The sequence below is a fragment of the Aedes albopictus genome, chromosome 1 (genome assembly GCF_035046485.1).
Source record: "Aedes albopictus strain Foshan chromosome 1, AalbF5, whole genome shotgun sequence".
Classification (NCBI taxonomy): Eukaryota; Metazoa; Arthropoda; class Insecta; order Diptera; family Culicidae; genus Aedes; species Aedes albopictus.
This window is the reverse complement of record NC_085136.1, coordinates 168270646-168290031: the sequence shown is the minus strand read 5'-3', so window position 1 is coordinate 168290031 and position 19386 is coordinate 168270646. Positions and strand designations below refer to the sequence as shown.

The 19386-nt window shown below is 42.9% G+C and overlaps 3 protein-coding genes across 5 annotated transcripts in view; 1 reads left to right on the top strand and 2 right to left on the bottom strand.

The window, feature by feature from the left end:
- LOC134285264 (uncharacterized) overlaps positions 1–3190 on the bottom strand; it is an 11510-nt gene extending 8320 nt beyond the window's left edge. Inside the window, exons 1-5 of the mRNA XM_062845778.1 lie at positions 3059–3190; positions 2777–2990; positions 2471–2719; positions 1927–2277; positions 848–1632 (exon numbers count right to left, since the gene is read on the bottom strand). Of these exons, the coding sequence (XP_062701762.1) occupies positions 848–1632; positions 1927–2277; positions 2471–2719; positions 2777–2990; positions 3059–3061 (1602 nt within the window). The 5' untranslated portion in view covers positions 3062–3190. The remainder of the gene's footprint in view (positions 1–847; positions 1633–1926; positions 2278–2470; positions 2720–2776; positions 2991–3058) is intronic.
- On the top strand, positions 3031–6168 carry LOC109418287 (uncharacterized). Of its 3 annotated transcripts, XM_062845785.1 has the most exons (5): positions 3046–3422; positions 3545–3866; positions 3923–4116; positions 5207–5477; positions 5548–6168. In XM_062845785.1, coding segments are annotated over exons 1-5 (801 nt in total). In that variant the 5' UTR covers positions 3046–3409; the 3' UTR covers positions 5549–6168. The 3 variants fall into 3 exon arrangements, with proteins under 3 accessions (XP_062701768.1, XP_062701769.1, XP_062701767.1); XM_062845783.1 differs by having other exon boundaries at positions 3048–3422; positions 5207–6168; XM_062845784.1 differs by having other exon boundaries at positions 3031–3866; positions 5207–6168.
- LOC115267420 (uncharacterized) lies at positions 6149–19377 on the bottom strand. Its single transcript, XM_062845779.1, has 6 exons — positions 17626–19377; positions 17344–17557; positions 17038–17286; positions 16494–16844; positions 15415–16199; positions 6149–6912 (listed from the first exon to the last, which is right to left on the bottom strand). Exons 1-6 carry the CDS (start codon positions 17626–17628, stop codon positions 6364–6366), a joined length of 2151 nt encoding a protein of 716 aa, XP_062701763.1. The 5' UTR covers positions 17629–19377; the 3' UTR covers positions 6149–6363.
- Between the last annotated feature and the right edge of the window lie 9 nt (positions 19378–19386).

Sequence of the window (19386 nt, the reverse complement as noted above, 5' to 3'; positions counted from 1 at the left end):
TCTTGGACAAATCCTCAAAGGAATTCCGGAACGAATCCCCGAGGGAATTCCTGGACGAACCTCCGAAGGAATTCCTGGACTAATCCTTAGATGAATTCCTGGAAGAATATTTTCAATACAGATTCGTATGGGGTTCACTAGACTACTAGAGTACTCACTTGTCCTTATTCATTCTTGTAGGATTTGCTAGAGGAATTCCTGGAGGAATACCTGCAGGAATTTCAAGGGGAATCCCTGGAAGAATCCTTGGATGAATTCTTGCAGGAATCCCTTGATGAGAATCAAGAGGAATCCCTAGAAGAGTTTTTGGAGGAATCCCTGGAGGCCGCGGATGGACCAGTTTTATCAATGGTACTACCGTGACAGCACCTAATTCCAATCACTATTTTTCGATTCCTAATTCGGTTCACACCATGCAAAACAAATGGGGTGATAGAGTCTGTACACTAGTTAGGTCATGCGATAAAATTTTTCTGGATATTGGATATTGAAATCGGTTCCGGAATACCCGGGTATAGCCAAATGCACTCATGCACTGATAAACGCAGACACTCATATGAAAAACTACGCCATTTGAACAATCGAACTGATCCTCTACACAAAAATGTGTATGTACTCTTTGAGGGCACTGGAACCTGTAATGCCCGGAATTCACGGTTTAATTCTTGGAGCTCATATATTTAATAAGATTTGCCTAAGAGAATGCTAATCGGGTCTGAAATGGATTGTTGAGAGCGTTGCGTACGAGGTGCAAATCCAAATTAGAAAGGACTTTTTTATACATTTTATCGTAGATATAACAGTGAACCAGTACTGCACCCTTTAAACAATAGTAATATATATTTACCTGAATTGTGTGGTTGAAGTACTGCGCTACCGTAGCAGATGATACACCAAAAAGCGTTGCAATCGCCGCAAAAGATATATTTTGCTTTAACTTCGCCAAAGTTAGAATAACTCTGTCTATAGCAGACATTTTGTGTTGTTCCTTATAAAGCTGATCCTCGATAATTTTCACAGATATACAAATTGCATCAAGCTGGCCCAGAGAGGTCAATCCAGTCCAGACAATCGCGTCTTTATCAGTTTTTATCAAGCTTGTTAAGGTGAACGCTTTTTCGTGGTTCAATGAACTGGTCGATGTGTTGTTAACAGTTGAATTTCCCTTTAACTCCTTAATCAGCCGATTCAAAACACCGTCTGGATTTTCTGATCCGTTTCCGAAATTCTGTTCGACGTTATCTGTCCTCGATTTTTCGTGCGTAGTACGTTCAGCATCACATTGCTTGATGCACGGGTTAGCCGGATTAGCGAATGTTGAATTGTGATTGATTTCAGCAGGATCGAATTCACATTCCATAACTTCAGATAGCTCATTAGTCACATATCGACTCGTATCGGTATCGACGTATGATACTTCTCCAAACATACAGCCATTTTCATCATTAGCCGATGGTGATGTTGGTGATGGTGAATGCTGCTCAACAACGTGACTCGAGTGTGGGTTCCTAGGTGGAGACAAATTCCGTTCACGCAATGTGAATTTGCGTTTATATGGATTCGGAAGCTTCAACAAATCAATCAGCGGTAGGTGTTGAGATGGAGTGGCTTGTGGTTTGAGCCGCTTGCCTCCTGAAATATCACAAAAGAAATCAGGTTTACAATACAAAACAAAGTTCGATGCGTGGAAAATTCAAGTGAGGAAACATTCAAGAAACCGCTCCTCTACTACAGTAATCAGTTAGGCAGAGATTTTTCCAGACGTGCACTTGCCAAAGTGATTTTTTCATGCGATTTCTTGAGCAATGAATAGGTAAGGTAGAATCGCCTCACGTAAGGATTTGGAGAGAAATCGATTGTCACGTGTGGGGAAACTTCGTATTTCAACCGCGACAATATCACTACTAATCATCAAACGATACATACCTGGTAAATAATCATCGTTCTTGAAATGTCGACTGCAAACTCTTGAATATTTGCTTGGTTTCTTTCTAGTTTTGATTGCAGCAGTCCATTTTTTCAGAAACGCTTGGTCTTCAAGGGGAAATTTGTGCAACTTGATTCCATTTCCAGCCCGAGCTGTGCAGTTAGAGACGAAGCAAATAGTCCTGCTGCATGGAAGGTTCAATGGCAAACAGTATCCATGTTCCGGGACAGCCCGCTCTTCGTTATCGCTCTCATCTGAATCTTCCTTGGTGTATATAACAAGTTTCCTTGATTTTATCGAATTGATACCACGGCTGGGAACTGAATTCGGCTTAAGATACCGACGGGTTGCTGCAAAGAATAGAATAGATTAATAGAATGAAATTCGAGAGAGTGTACTAGTGTCTGATTTTACAACAGTAACTGCCTGAAATGCATTGATAATACGTGTCGCAGACGACACGACACTTTTCCGGTATCTCCAGCCATTTGAAGACAGTTACTTGTGTGAACGCACCACACTATGACGCAAGGGAGTACTTACTCTGTACAAAATCCGAGGTCTTGAAGTGTAGGTGACAAATTTTGAGGGTTCGCCTTTCGCCTTTTGGAAGTCCGAGTGCTAAATTCCACAGTTTACGTCTCGATGAACGCGCCGGAGGAAACTTCTGCAGTAACTGCCTTTTGCGTGATTTACATCCTTTCACGCAACATCCCGGTTTGAGTGAGAACTTGTCTTCCCGATTGGGAAGAATGGATGGAACCGAAGCTGGCTTAAGTTTTACCCGTTTTACTGCAAATAAACAAAATTGTAAATCTCACTTCCGCTCGTAGACACCAAAAAACTTACCGATGAGAAAATCGTCGGGCTTAAAATGATCCCCGCATATACGATGTCCAGGGTATCCGCTGAGCGAGACTATCCTAATCCATTTGTTGAAAACAGAACTGTTCTTATGCGGAACAGGAAATAGCTGACCGGTTTTTTTCATGCATCTTTCGATGATGCAGAAATTCTGTCCTCGCATTCCTTCGTGGTGGGCTCCGTAGTTCATTGATGAGTGCTGTTCAAAATGGTAAACATTAATGTTTTTTTGGTTAAAAGTTAGCTGTAAATTAATTCTTCGCTTACCATTAGCTGGACGATAACCGTTATTCAATAATTTTTTCAGTGAAAACGACAAAATTCAACCCAAAAGTATTAAAAAATACAATTTAGTGAAATTTTTGTGCGGAACCACGCGTTTGACAGTTTTGTGTTTTCTTTATCACTTTTTTGTACTCAGCGCCTCTAGTGGCAATTTTTACATAAATGAACCTAGGTAAATTTATTTGAAACTAACCCAAAGAGAGTGCCACCTATCGGTAAAAAAAGCAACTACGAAATAAGTGATCGCAACCAAAACATTGGCTGGTGGTTCAGGACCAAGTGGAAATTTTCATCAATTTTTTGGTAATATTACTGAAAATATATTCTATCACTATGGAACAACCAGGTAAAACATCATTTTTCTCTTCTCTGATGAAATATAGCTACACGCAGTACTTGTGTATACTGATTTTGATGGAATTAATGATTTTCCGCAACATTGTGGTTATTTGTTTTGTTTTCTTTTAGCTTCCGGATGCTCGAGTATGGAAAAGGTATCTGTCTCACTTGGACAGGTACTTGATTACGTCGGAGACTCAGTGCGACCGTTGCGGGAAGGTCAGAATGTGTTTGACTCTGGCCACATCGTTTGCATTGGATTCAATCAGAAAACTCCCGATTATCTGCGCTTGGCTGCGTATGTTTTGCAGAGTTCCCACCCGTCAGATATTCCACACGAACTAGAACTGAAGATCGGAACGGATTACCGTAAATGGTTGCTAAAGTGCTCTTGCAAGGCAGGAACTGCGCGCTGCAAGCACATTGTTGCATGCCTCTTGCACCTGTGCCAGTAAGTAATAGTGATATTATGGATCGTAACCTAGCATCATATCAAACAAATTTTAGATTCAGATTCGTGGAGTACATGACTTGCACCGACTCTCGTCAAGCTTGGGGTCGGAGTAAAGCGGAGATTACACAGTGGCGCGCCAAACCCGTGTTGCAATTGTGTTGTGTTCGGAAACACCCACCCGTTTGTTCTTCAGAGGCACCCAATAAACGAGAACTGCTGCAACAGGAATTCAACAGAATTTTACGAGGTAATTCTATTCCGTGTCCATGTATAAGTTATTTGTTATTATACCCACATGTTACAAAGGCGGAACGTGGGTGTGATCTTCTCTTCTTTTTTTTGTAACGTACCAACTAAGACAAAGCCTTCAGCAGTCTTCTTTCAGCTTTTCCACAGTTATTAACTGAGACCATTCTCTGCAAATGACCAATTTGTATTTTGTATGGCAGGCAGCAAGATACTATTATCCCAAGGAAGTCAAGGAAATTTCCATAATGAATAGTTCCTGGACCGATGTGACAGGGCATTGAACCCTCCGAAGAAGATTAGATTTGCAATCTTTTTTGTTAAATGTGTACATTAAATGATTTCTGGTTTGGGCCAGTTTTCTCCCTGCGCTAGACACCGTTAGACAATTGGAGTGTCCAGCTGTAAAGGCGTTGGTATTCAGCATGACCTTGCTGAGGGTGAGCTCGATATGTCAATCCACAAACTTTTCGTAATAGAAATTTCCTTGACTCCCTTGGGTATTGAGTGAGCATAAGGGTCAACCTTGGACTCAGCAGGCAAATAAGTTTATTTTCCATAAATGACGTAAGATTTTAGGATGGAGGGGGAGCCCTTGAAATTGCTACGAGCCATGCATGCCATTCATGGACGGCCCCATTATATAATTTTGTCAAGGCGATTCTTTTTTAATAACTATTGACCACACAATATTCATCGTAAAGCAATATTCGTCTCCTGTAGATCTTAATGAAATAGTAATTGAAAAACTCAATCTTCTTTTTTCTGGCTCTTCATACCCACTGGAACTTGGCCCGTCTCTCTTTAGCTTAGTGTTGTTTGGGCACTTTTACAGCTATTAATTAAAGTCATATTGATATATTTAACAAAAATAAAATCGACGAAATAAAATCAATTTTGTCAGTTTGTCTGCAAAAAATCTGTCGAATGAAGTGAATAGTGTTTTTAATATCACTTTATTAAAACTCGTCAACAATTTTCGTGTGATGCTGAAAAATTTGTTTTTATGCACATGACTGTTTTTGCCTTTCTAACATGTACGTTTCAAGTGATAAACCATCATAACGCTAATGATTAATTTCAACTTACAGCTTCTCCAAATTCAGCAATCCAGAAACATATTACCGGGAGAGAACTGAGTGTGCCATTGCCCATAGCAGGACCATTGAATCAACCTGACGTTAACGTATATGTAACCAGGAATGAGCTGTACGAATTGATGATGAGTGTTGAGCAAATCTCAAACATTGCGGAGTTTGATACTGATAGTATTAAACACTTTTATGAAAAAACTGTTGAGAAAGACGATCAAACAATCCTGGATATAGCAGAAGAGACCAAAGATCAGCGAAACGATGCTTGGTATTTACATCGCTCAATTAGGATAACGGCAAGTTCATGTTATGATCTCTTTACATACACTCGTAATAAGAATGCGGATTGGGATAGGAAGATTCAGCAGTATTTGAATCCCAAATTGATACGATCCAAAGCACTAGACTATGGGAAGCAAACTGAACAATTGGCCCTTGACTGTTACATGGCAAAACGAAATCCATTAGTTAAGAAATCTGGATTTGTTGTATGTTTGAAGGAACCATGGATCGGAGTTAGTCCTGACGGTATCGATGCTTCATGTAATCTTTTAATTGAAATTAAATGTCCAGTATCAGGAGAAGAACATGATTTGCAGTGGATACTAGATAATTGTAAAGCAACTAATGTTTATCTTAAGAAACAGGAATCTTCTCTTTCTTTGAATAAAAATCACAAATATTACGCACAAGTACAACTGAGTATGTATGTCTTGGGGTGTAATATGTGTGATTTCATTGTATATTCCAAACTCGCGAACGATTTCTTAGTTGTAGAGATACAGTTCAATGAAGAATATGTAAGAAGCCTAATAGGTGCGTTAAAACTGGTATATTTCCAATTTATGTTGCCTCAAATCGTTAAAAAACATCAGGGTGATTCAGTGTAGTTTAATCTTTTTATTGCTGTTTTCGATTACATATCAAATAAAAGAATGATTGAAAAGTTTGAGCTGAAATACGTTTTTTTATTCTTTTGGTTGGGATAGTGTGGCTCAAGGTGTGGTCGACTTCAATATATGTATATATACTATCGCGATTCGGTCTTAAGCCTATTAGTAAGCACTCCAAGAAATACTCTTAAAATCTTTTGTCCTTCAAAATTGGGGCTGATAGGTTTACGATTGCACATACAACTTTCATGATGTAGTCAATCAACCCCAAAACCGAGGCATCATTGCGTCTTGAAAAATTCCAAACAGCTTTATACGCTGGATCGCTCTCTCCACATGGATCCTTGATTTCGCAATGCTTTCGTTCAGTACAGCATCCTTTGCGGTGTGTTGCTCTGATCGCAGAAATGGTGGAATGTGCAGGCGTACTCCATAATTAAGGCACTCTTGCTGAATGTTAAATCCTTTATCTACCATCAACTCATCCTTGAACGGTTCAAGGAGACCCAGCACATTTTCATCGTTGAAAATCTGCTTATCGGACGCCTTTCCACTGTACGCTTTGCTTACGAAATTGATCAATCCGGCTGGTGTTATTCCAATGAGAAATTTCACCGTTCTCATTCCTTTATAACTGGAATAACATGCTATGCAACAATTTATGCACTTCATTGTTGCAACAGGGATCTCGGTGCAGTCAAGGACACATCTCACATTTTCGTATTTTCCGCGGAAACATAGCGGAATGTTTTTTGCTATCTCATCCCGATCAGGCCAATAGACGAACTGCTGTAAAACCTCTGCGAGAACCTGTAATGAATATAAAAAAATATTTAAATCTTAATATCTTCAGGGATTTGCAAGCATCAAAGTATATAGGCATTCTTAGCACATTAACATTCCTTCTTCATAACCTTCCTGAAAGAAATCTATGGAGGAATCCCTGGAGGAATACTTGGAGAAATCCGTGGAGGAATCCCTGAATGAATTCCTGGAGGAATACTTGGAGAAATCCGTGGAGGAATCCCTGGAGGAGTTCCTGGAGGATTCCTTGAAGGTATCCCTGGAAGAGTTCCTGAAGATATTCCTGGATGAAATCTAGGAGGAATTCCTTAAAGAATCCATGAATGAAATCGAGGATTCCTACAGGAATTCATTGGCGAATTCCTCCAGGAATTCCTTGGCGAATTCCTCCAGGAACTCCTTCGCGAATTCCTCCCGGAATTCCTTCGCGGATTCCTCCATGAATTCCTTCGCGAATTCCTTCAGGAATTCATCCAGGGATTCTTTCGGAAGTTCCTCCAGGAATTCCTTCAGGGACTCCTCCAGAAATTCCTTCGGGGATTCCTCCAGGAATTCCTTCGAGGATTCCTCCAGGAATTCCTTCGGGGATTCCTCCAGGAATTCCTTCGAGGATTTCTCCAAGGATTCCTCCGGGAATTCCTTCAGGGATTCCTCCGGGAATTCCTTCGCGAATTCCTCCGGGAATTCCTTCGCGAATTCCTCCAAGAATTCCTTCGGGGGTTCCTCCAGAAATTTCGTCTAGGATTCCTTCCAGGAATTCCTTCGGGGATTCCTCCAGGAATTCCTTCGTGGATTTCTCCAAGGATTCCTCCGGGAATTCCTTCGGGAATTCCTCCGGGAATTCCTTCGCGAATTCCTCCGGGAATTCCTTCGCGAATTCCTCCAAGAATTCCTTCGGGAAATCCTCCAGGAATTTCGTCGGGGATTCCTTCACGGATTCCTCCGTATATTTCTTCAGGGACTCCTCGGGGAATTCCCTCGCGAATTCCTCCGGGAATTCCTCCAGGAATTCCTTCGGGGATTCCTCCAGGGATTCCTTCGGGGATTCCTCCAGAAATACCTTCGGGGATTCCTCCAGGAATTCCTTCGGAGATTCCTCCAGAAATATCTTCGGGGATTCCTCCAGGAATTCCTTCGGAGATTCCTCCAGGAATTCCTTCGGGGATTTCTCCGGAAATTCCTTCGGGGATTCCTCCAGAAATATCTACGGGGATTCCTCCAGGAATATCTTCGGGGATTCCTCCAGGTATTTCTTCGGAATTCCTGCGTATATTCCTCCAGGGATTCCTCCGGGAATTCCCTCGCAAATTCCTCCGGGAATTCCCTCGCGAATTCCTCCGGGAATTCCTTCAGGAATTCCTCCAGGAATTCCTTCGGGGATTCCTCCAGGAATTCCTTCGGGGATTCCTCCAGAAATATCTTCGGGGATTCCTCCTGGAATTCCTTCGGGGATTCCTCCAGGAATTCCTTCGGAGATTCCTCCAGAAATATCTTCGGGGATTCCTCCAGGAATTCCTTCGAGGATTCCTCCAGGAATTCCTTCGAGGATTTCTCCAAGGATTCCTCCGGGAATTCCTTCAGGGATTCCTTCGGGAATTCCTTCGCGAATTCCTCCGGGAATTCCTTCGCGAATTCCTCCAAGAATTCCTTCGGGGGTTCCTCCAGGAATTTCGTCGGGGATTCCTTCCAGGAATTCCTTCGGGGATTCCTCCAGGAATTCCTTCGGGGATTTCTCCAAGGATTCCTCCGGGAATTCCTTCGGGAATTCCTTCGCGAATTCCTCCGGGAATTCCTTCGCGAATTCCTCCAAGAATTCCTTCGGGGAATCCTCCAGGAATTTCGTCGGGGATTCCTTCACGGATTCCTCCGTATATTTCTTCAGGGACTCCTCGGGGAATTCCCTCGTGAATTCCTCCGGGAATACCTCCAGGAATTCCTTCGGGGATTCCTCCAGGGATTCCTTCGGGGATTCCTCCAGAAATATCTTCGGGGATTCCTCTAGGAATTCCTTCGGGGATTCCTCCAGAAATATCTTCGGGGATTCCTCCAGGTATTTCTTCGGAATTCCTCCGTATATTCCTCCAGGGATTCCTCCGGGAATTCCCTCGCGAATTCCTCCGGGAATTCATTCAGGAATTCCTCCAGGAATTCCTTCGGGGATTCCTCCAGGAATTCCTTCGGGGATTCCTCCAGAAATATCATCGGGGATTCCTCCTGGAATTCCTTCGGGGATTCCTCCAGGAATTCCTTCGGAGATTCCTCCAGAAATATCTTCGGGGATTCCTCCAGGAATTCCTTCGGGGATTCCTTCAGGAATTCCTTCGAGGATTTCTCCAAGGATTCCTCCGGGAATTCCTTCAGGGATTCCTCCGGGAATTCCTTCGCGAATTCCTCCGGGAATTCCTTCGCGAATTCCTCCAAGAATTCCTTCGGGGGTTCCTCCAGGAATTCCTTCGGGGATTCCTCCAGGAATTCCTTCGGGGATTTCTCCAAGGATTCCTCCGGGAATTCCTTCGGGAATTCCTCCAGGAATTCCTTCGCGAATTCCTCCGGGAATTCCTTCGCGAATTCCTTCGGGGAATCCTCCAGGAATTTCGTCGGGGATTCCTTCACGGATTCCTCCGTATATTTCTTCAGGGACTCCTCGGGGAATTCCCTCGCGAATTCCTCCGGGAATTCCTCCAGGAATTCCTTCGGGGATCCCTCCAGGGATTCCTTCGGGGATTCCTCCAGAAATATCTTCGGGGATTCCTCTAGGAATTCCTTCGGGGATTCCTCCAGGAATTCTTTCTGAGATTCCTCCAGAAATATCTTCGGGGATTCCTCCAGGAATTCCTTCGGGGATTTCTCCGGGAATTAGTTCGGGGATTCCTCCAGAAATATCTTCGGGGATACCTCCAGGAATTCCTTCGGGGATTCCTCCGGGAATTCCTTCGCGAATTCCTCCGGGAATTCTTTCGCGAATTCCTCCAGGAATTCCTTCGGGGATTCCTCCAGGAATTTCTTCGGGAATTCTTCCAGGAATTCCTTCGAGAATTCCTCAAGGAATTCCTTCGGAGATTCCTCCAGGAATTCCTTCGGGGATTTCTCCAGCAATTCCTTCGGGGATTCCTCCAGAAATATCTTCGGGGATTCCTCCAGGAATTCCTTCGGGGATTCCTCCAGAAATATCTTCGGGGATTCCTCCAGGTATTTCTTCGGAATTCCTCCGTATATTCCTCCAGGGATTCCTCCGGGAATTCCCTCGCGAATTCCTCCGGGAATTCCCTCGCGAATTCCTCCGGGAATTCTTTCAGGAATTCCTCCAGGAATTGCTTCGGGGATTCCTCCAGGAATTCCTTCGGGGATTTCTCCGGGAATTCCTTCGGGGATTCCTCCAGAAATATCTTCGGGGATTCCTCCAGGAATTCCTTCGGGGATTCCTCCAGAAATATCTTCGGGGATTCCTCCAAATATTTCTTCGGAATTCCTCCGTATATTCCTCCAGGGATTCCTCCGGGAATTCCCTCGCGAATTCCTCCGGGAATTCCCTCGCGAATTCCTCCGGGAGTTCCTTCAGGAATTCCTCCAGGAATTCCTTCGGGGATTCCTCCAGGAATTCCTTCGGGGATTCCTCCAGAAATATCTTCGGGGATTCCTCCTGGAATTCCTTCGGGGATTCCTCCAGGAATTCCTTCGGAGATTCCTCCAGAAATATCTTCGGGGATTCCTCCAGGAATTCCTTCGGAGATTCCTCCAGGAATTCCTTCGGGGATTCCTCCAGGAATTCCTTCGAGGATTTCTCCGGGAATTCCATCGGGGATTCCTCCAGAAATATCTTCGGGGATTCTTCCAGGAATTCCTTCGGAGATTCCTCCAGAAATATCTTCGGGGATTCCTCCAGGAATTCCTTCGGAGATTCCTCCAGAAATATCTTCGGGGATTCCTCCAGGAATTCCTTCGGGGATTCCTCCAGGAATTCCTTCGGGGATTTCTCCGGGAATTCCTTCGGGGATTCCTTCAGAAATATCTTCGGGGATTCCTCCAGGAATTCCTTCGGGGATTCCTCCAGAAATATCTTCGGGGATTCCTCCAAATATTTCTTCGGAATTCCTCCGTATATTCCTTCAGGGATTCCTCCGGGAATTCCCTCGCGAATTCCTCCGGGAATTCCCGCGCGAATTCCTCCGGGAATTCCCTCGCGAATTCCTCCGGGAATTCCTTCAGGAATTCCTCCAGGAATTCCTTCGGGGATTCCTCCAGGAATTCCTTCGGGGATTCCTCCAGAAATATCTTCGGGGATTCCTCCTGGAATTCCTTCGGGGATTCCTCCAGGAATTCCTTCGGAGATTCCTCCAGAAATATCTTCGGGGATTCCTCCAGGAATTCCTTCGGAGATTCCTCCAGGAATTCCTTCGGGGATTCCTCCAGGAATTCCTTCGAGGATTTCTCCGGGAATTCCTTCGGGGATTCCTCCAGAAATATCTTCGGGGATTCTTCCAGGAATTCCTTCGGAGATTCCTCCAGAAATATCTTCGGGGATTCCTCCAGGAATTCTTTCGGAGATTCCTCCAGAAATATCTTCGGGGATTCCTCCAGGAATTCCTTCAGGGATTCCTCCGGGAATTCTTTCGCGAATTCCTCCGGGAATTGCTTCGGGGATTCCTCCAGGAATTTCGTCGGGGATTTCTTCGCGGATTCCTCCGTATATTCCTTCAGGGATTCCTCCGGGAATTTCCTCGCGAATTCCTCCGGGAATTCCTTCAGGAATTCCTCCAGGAATTCCTTCGGGGATTCCTCCAGGAATTCCTTCGGAGATTCCTCCAGAAATATCTTCGGGGATTCCACCAGGAATTTCTTCGGGGATTCCTCCAGGAATTCCTTCGGGGATTCTTCTGGGAATTAATTCGGGGATTCCTCCGGGAATTCCTTCAGGGATTCTTCCGGGAATTCCTTCAGGGATTCCTCCGGGAATTCCTTCAGGGATTCCTCCGGGAATTCCTTCAGGGATTCCTCCGGGAATTCCTTCAGGGATTCCTCCGGGAATTCCTTCAGGGATTCCTCCGGGAATTCCTTCAGGGATTCCTCCGGGAATTCCTTCAGGGATTCCTCCGGGAATTCCTTCAGGGATTCCTCCGGGAATTCCTTCAGGGATTCCTCCGGGAATTCCTTCAGGGATTCCTCCGGGAATTCCTTCAGGGATTCCTCCGGGAATTCCTTCAGGGATTCCTCCGGGAATTCCTTCAGGGATTCCTCCGGGAATTCCTTCAGGGATTCCTCCGGGAATTCCTTCAGGGATTCCTCCGGGAATTCCTTCAGGGATTCCTCCGGGAATTCCTTCAGGGATTCCTCCGGGAATTCCTTCAGGGATTCCTCCGGGAATTCCTTCAGGGATTCCTTCGGGAATTCCTGCAGGGATTCCTTCGGGAATTCCTTCAGCAATTACTTGGAGGAATCCCCGAAGGAATTTCTGGAGGAATCCCCGAAGGAATTCCAGGAGGAATCCCCGAAGATATTTCTGAAGGAATCCTTTAAGGAATCCCTTGAAGAATTTCTGAAGATATCCCTGGATGAATCCCAGGAGGTATTCCTGGAGGAATCCTTGGATGTAATCCTCGGAGGGATTGCTGGAGAAATCCCCGAATAGATGAATCCTGGAGGAATCCCTGAAGAGATTCTTGGAGGATCCCTGAAGGAATTCCTGGACGAATCCCCGAAGGAATTCCTGGACGAATCCCCGAAAGAATTCCTGGAGGAAATGCTTAAGATATTCCTGATGAATTCTTAAGGCATTCACGAAGCAATCCCTGGAATTCCTGGAGGAATACTTGAAGGAATTTCTTGAGGAACCCCTGAAGAAAATCCTGGATGAATCCCCGAAGGAATTCCTGGAGGAATCTCTAGAGGAATTCTTGAAGATATTCCTGCTTCGATCCTGAAGGAATCCCCGAAGTAATCCCTGAAAGAATTCCTGGAGGAATCCTTGAAGGAAATTCTGCAGCAATCCCTAAAGGAATTCCTAGAGGAATCCTCAAAAGAATTCCTAGATGAATCCCTGAAGGAATTCTTGGATGAAGCCTCGAAGGAATTCCTGGACGAATCGCCGAAGAAATTCCTGGACGATACCCCAAAGGAATTCTTGGACGAATCCTCGAAGGAATTCCTGGATGAATCCTCGAAGAAAGTCCTGGACGGATACCCGAAGGAATTCCTCGACAAATATCCGAAGGTATTCCTAGACGAATCCCCGAAGGAATTCTTGGACGAATCCCCGAAGAAATTCCTGGACGAATTCCTGAACGAATCCCTGAAGGAATTCCTGAACGAATCCCCGAAGGAATTTCTGGACGAATCCTCGAAGGAATTCCTGGACGTATCCCCGAAGGAATTCTTGGACAAATCCTCGAAGGAATTTCTGTATGAATCCCGAAAGGAATTCCTGGACGAATCCCCGAAGGAATTCCTTGACGAATTCCTGAACGAATCCCCGAAGGAATTCCTGAACGAATCCCCGAAGGAATTTCTGGACGTATCCTCGAAGGAATTCCTGGACGAATCCCCAAAAGAATTCTTGAACAAATCCTCGAAGGAATTTCTGGATGAATCCCCGAAGGAATTCCTGGACGAATACCCGAAGGAATTCCTGGACGAATCCCCGAAGAAATTCCTGGGCGACTTCCCGAAGGAATTCCTGGACGAATACCCGAAGGAATTCCTAGACGAATTCCTGGACGAATCCCCGAAGAAATTCCTGGGCGAATTCCCGAAGGAATTCCTGGATGAATCCCCGAATGAATTCCTTGCGGAAATGCTGAAGATATTCCTGGATGAATCCTGAAGGCACTCACGAAGCAATCTCTTTAGGAATACTTGAAGGAAATTCTGAAGGTATTCCTGGAGAAATCCCTGAAGGAAATCCTGGAGGAATCCCCGAAGGAATTCCTGAACGAATCACCGAAGGAATTTCTGGACGAATCCTCGAAGGAATTCCTGGACGTATCCTCGAAGGAATTTCTGTATGAATTCCCGAAGGAATTCCTGGACGAATCCCCGAAGAAATTCCTGGACGAATTCCTGAACGAATCCCCGAAGGAATTCCTGAACGAATTTCCGAAGGAATTTCTGGACGAATCCTCGCAGGAATTCCTGGACGAATCCCCAAAAGAATTCTTGAACACATCCTTGAAGGAATTTCTGGATGAATCCCCGAAGGAATTTCTGGACGAATACCCGAAGGAATTCCTAGATGAATCCCCGAAGAAATTCCCTGGCGAATTCCCGAAGGAATTCCTGGACGAATCCCCGAATGAATTCCTTGCGGAAATGCTGAAGATATTCCTAGATGAATCCTGAAGGCATTCACGAAGCAATCCCTTTAGGAATACTTGAAGGAAATTCTGAAGGTTTTCCTGGAGAAATCCCTGAAGGAAATCCTGGAGGAATCCCCGAAGGAATTCCTGGAGGAATCTGTAGAGGAATTCTTGAAGATACTCCTGGTTGATTCCTGGAGGAATCCCCGAAATAATCCCTGGAAGAATTCCTGGAGGAATCCTTGAAGGAAATTCTGGAGGTATCCCTGATGGAATTCTTAGAGGAATCCTCGAAGAAATTCCTAGATGAATCCCTGAAGGAATTCTTGAATGTATCCTCGAAGGAATATCTGGACGAATCCCCAAAGGAATTCTTGGACAAATCCTCAAAGGAATTCCGGAACGAATCCCCGAGGGAATTCCTGGACGAACCTCCGAAGGAATTCCTGGACTAATCCTTAGATGAATTCCTGGAAGAATATTTTCAATACAGATTCGTATGGGGTTCACTAGACTACTAGAGTACTCACTTGTCCTTATTCATTCTTGTAGGATTTGCTAGAGGAATTCCTGGAGGAATACCTGCAGGAATTTCAAGGGGAATCCCTGGAAGAATCCTTGGATGAATTCTTGCAGGAATCCCTTGATGAGAATCAAGAGGAATCCCTAGAAGAGTTTTTGGAGGAATCCCTGGAGGCCGCGGATGGACCAGTTTTATCAATGGTACTACCGTGACAGCACCTAATTCCAATCACTATTTTTCGATTCCTAATTCGGTTCACACCATGCAAAACAAATGGGGTGATAGAGTCTGTACACTAGTTAGGTCATGCGATAAAATTTTTCTGGATATTGGATATTGAAATCGGTTCCGGAATACCCGGGTATAGCCAAATGCACTCATGCACTGATAAACGCAGACACTCATATGAAAAACTACGCCATTTGAACAATCGAACTGATCCTCTACACAAAAATGTGTATGTACTCTTTGAGGGCACTGGAACCTGTAATGCCCGGAATTCACGGTTTAATTCTTGGAGCTCATATATTTAATAAGATTTGCCTAAGAGAATGCTAATCGGGTCTGAAATGGATTGTTGAGAGCGTTGCGTACGAGGTGCAAATCCAAATTAGAAAGGACTTTTTTATACATTTTATCGTAGATATAACAGTGAACCAGTACTGCACCCTTTAAACAATAGTAATATATATTTACCTGAATTGTGTGGTTGAAGTACTGCGCTACCGTAGCAGATGATACACCAAAAAGCGTTGCAATCGCCGCAAAAGATATATTTTGCTTTAACTTCGCCAAAGTTAGAATAACTCTGTCTATAGCAGACATTTTGTGTTGTTCCTTATAAAGCTGATCCTCGATAATTTTCACAGATATACAAATTGCATCAAGCTGGCCCAGAGAGGTCAATCCAGTCCAGACAATCGCGTCTTTATCAGTTTTTATCAAGCTTGTTAAGGTGAACGCTTTTTCGTGGTTCAATGAACTGGTCGATGTGTTGTTAACAGTTGAATTTCCCTTTAACTCCTTAATCAGCCGATTCAAAACACCGTCTGGATTTTCTGATCCGTTTCCGAAATTCTGTTCGACGTTATCTGTCCTCGATTTTTCGTGCGTAGTACGTTCAGCATCACATTGCTTGATGCACGGGTTAGCCGGATTAGCGAATGTTGAATTGTGATTGATTTCAGCAGGATCGAATTCACATTCCATAACTTCAGATAGCTCATTAGTCACATATCGACTCGTATCGGTATCGACGTATGATACTTCTCCAAACATACAGCCATTTTCATCATTAGCCGATGGTGATGTTGGTGATGGTGAATGCTGCTCAACAACGTGACTCGAGTGTGGGTTCCTAGGTGGAGACAAATTCCGTTCACGCAATGTGAATTTGCGTTTATATGGATTCGGAAGCTTCAACAAATCAATCAGCGGTAGGTGTTGAGATGGAGTGGCTTGTGGTTTGAGCCGCTTGCCTCCTGAAATATCACAAAAGAAATCAGGTTTACAATACAAAACAAAGTTCGATGCGTGGAAAATTCAAGTGAGGAAACATTCAAGAAACCGCTCCTCTACTACAGTAATCAGTTAGGCAGAGATTTTTCCAGACGTGCACTTGCCAAAGTGATTTTTTCATGCGATTTCTTGAGCAATGAATAGGTAAGGTAGAATCGCCTCACGTAAGGATTTGGAGAGAAATCGATTGTCACGTGTGGGGAAACTTCGTATTTCAACCGCGACAATATCACTACTAATCATCAAACGATACATACCTGGTAAATAATCATCGTTCTTGAAATGTCGACTGCAAACTCTTGAATATTTGCTTGGTTTCTTTCTAGTTTTGATTGCAGCAGTCCATTTTTTCAGAAACGCTTGGTCTTCAAGGGGAAATTTGTGCAACTTGATTCCATTTCCAGCCCGAGCTGTGCAGTTAGAGACGAAGCAAATAGTCCTGCTGCATGGAAGGTTCAATGGCAAACAGTATCCATGTTCCGGGACAGCCCGCTCTTCGTTATCGCTCTCATCTGAATCTTCCTTGGTGTATATAACAAGTTTCCTTGATTTTATCGAATTGATACCACGGCTGGGAACTGAATTCGGCTTAAGATACCGACGGGTTGCTGCAAAGAATAGAATAGATTAATAGAATGAAATTCGAGAGAGTGTACTAGTGTCTGATTTTACAACAGTAACTGCCTGAAATGCATTGATAATACGTGTCGCAGACGACACGACACTTTTCCGGTATCTCCAGCCATTTGAAGACAGTTACTTGTGTGAACGCACCACACTATGACGCAAGGGAGTACTTACTCTGTACAAAATCCGAGGTCTTGAAGTGTAGGTGACAAATTTTGAGGGTTCGCCTTTCGCCTTTTGGAAGTCCGAGTGCTAAATTCCACAGTTTACGTCTCGATGAACGCGCCGGAGGAAACTTCTGCAGTAACTGCCTTTTGCGTGATTTACATCCTTTCACGCAACATCCCGGTTTGAGTGAGAACTTGTCTTCCCGATTGGGAAGAATGGATGGAACCGAAGCTGGCTTAAGTTTTACCCGTTTTACTGCAAATAAACAAAATTGTAAATCTCACTTCCGCTCGTAGACACCAAAAAACTTACCGATGAGAAAATCGTCGGGCTTAAAATGATCCCCGCATATACGATGTCCAGGGTATCCGCTGAGCGAGACTATCCTAATCCATTTGTTGAAAACAGAACTGTTCTTATGCGGAACAGGAAATAGCTGACCGGTTTTTTTCATGCATCTTTCGATGATGCAGAAATTCTGTCCTCGCATTCCTTCGTGGTGGGCTCCGTAGTTCATTGATGAGTGCTGTTCAAAATGGTAAACATTGATGTTTTTTTGGTTAAAAGTTAGCTGTAAATTAATTCTTCGCTTACCATTAGCTGGACGATAACCGTTATTCAATAATTTTTTCAGTGAAAACGACAAAATTCAACCCAAAAGTATTAAAAAATACAATTTAGTGAAATTTTTGTGCGGAACCACGCGTTTGACAGTTTTGTGTTTTCTTTATCACTTTTTTGTACTCAGCGCCTCTAGTGGCAATTTTTACATAAATGAACCTATATTTAGTGATGCAACGGATTCCCATAAACCATTGAAAATATTTTCTATAGTTTTTAGAATACATCCCAAATTACTGGGAATTTCTGAGAATCTTTAGGGATTCTCAGGAGCTATTTTCGTATTTTTAGTGATGCTACGGATTCACATAAATGATTGAGAATAATTTCTATAGTTTTTAGAATACTTTCCAAATCACTGGAAATTTCTGATAATCTTTAGGGATTCTCAGGAATTATTTTAATATATTTAGTGATGCTACCGATTCACATAAAAGATTGAGAATATTTTCTATAGTTTTCAGAATATATCCCAAATCAATATCTGAAAATTTCTGATAATCTTTAGGGATTCTTAGGAATTATTTTCATATAGGGTGACAATGGGTATTATCGGCAGGTTTGTTCTCTTCGTCATGGGGGGTTTTTGTCAGCCAAATTGCCTGAAACTTGGCAATATAGTTTAACTTAGTTGGGAAGGATTTGAGACCAACTCTGAGTTCAATATGCTTCAAAAAACCCCCTAAGACGAAGAGAACAAAACGGCCGAGAATAGGCAATTTCCCCTATTTAGTGATGCTACTGATTCCTATAAATGATTGATAATTTTTTCTATAGGTTTCAGAATACTTTCCAGATTACTGGGAATCTTAAGGAATTCTCAAGAATTATTTAAATGTATTACTGATTCCTATAAAGTTTTAAAATACTTTGCAGATCACTGGAAATTTCTGAGAATCTGTAGGGACTCTCAGAAATTATTTAAATATATTTACTGATGCTACGGATTCCTTATAAATGATGGAGAATTTTTTCTATACTTTTTTGAATATTTTCCACATTACTGAAAATTTCTGAGAATCTTGAGGGATTCTCAGGAGTTATTCAAATATATTCCGTGATATTACCGATTACTATAAATAATTGAGATTATTTTATAGTTTTAAAAATACATCCCACATAACTGGGAATTTTTGAGAATCTTAAGAGATTCTCAGAAATTATTTAAATATACATACATATTCTGTTATGCTACGGATTCCTATAAATGATTGAGAATATTTTCTATAGTTTTTAGAATACTGTTCAGATCACTGGAAATTTCTTAGAATCTTAAGGGATTCTCAGGAATTATTTAAATATATTCTGTTATGCTACGGATTCCTATAAATCATCGAGAATATTTTCTATAGTTTTCAGAAAACATCCCAAAACACTTGTAATTTCTAAGAATCTTTAGGGATTCTCAGGAGCTATTTTCATATTTTTAGTGATGCTACGGATTCCTGTAAATGATTGAGAATAATTTCTACAGTTTTTAGAATACTTTCCAAATCATTGGAAATTTCTGATAATCTTTAGGGATTCACAGTGGGATCCCTATGGAGCTGCACGTCAAAAAACACTATTTACACTGATAATGCAAACTTTAAGTTTATAAGACTGTTTTCATACAATTTATAGACAACCTCACGGCGAAATTGTATCTCTTTCGCTCGTTCAGAGAGTTTGAAAACAACAGGACCAGTACCTGTCAAATTTGACAAAAGTTGGACGTAATTTTTGAACGTTCCC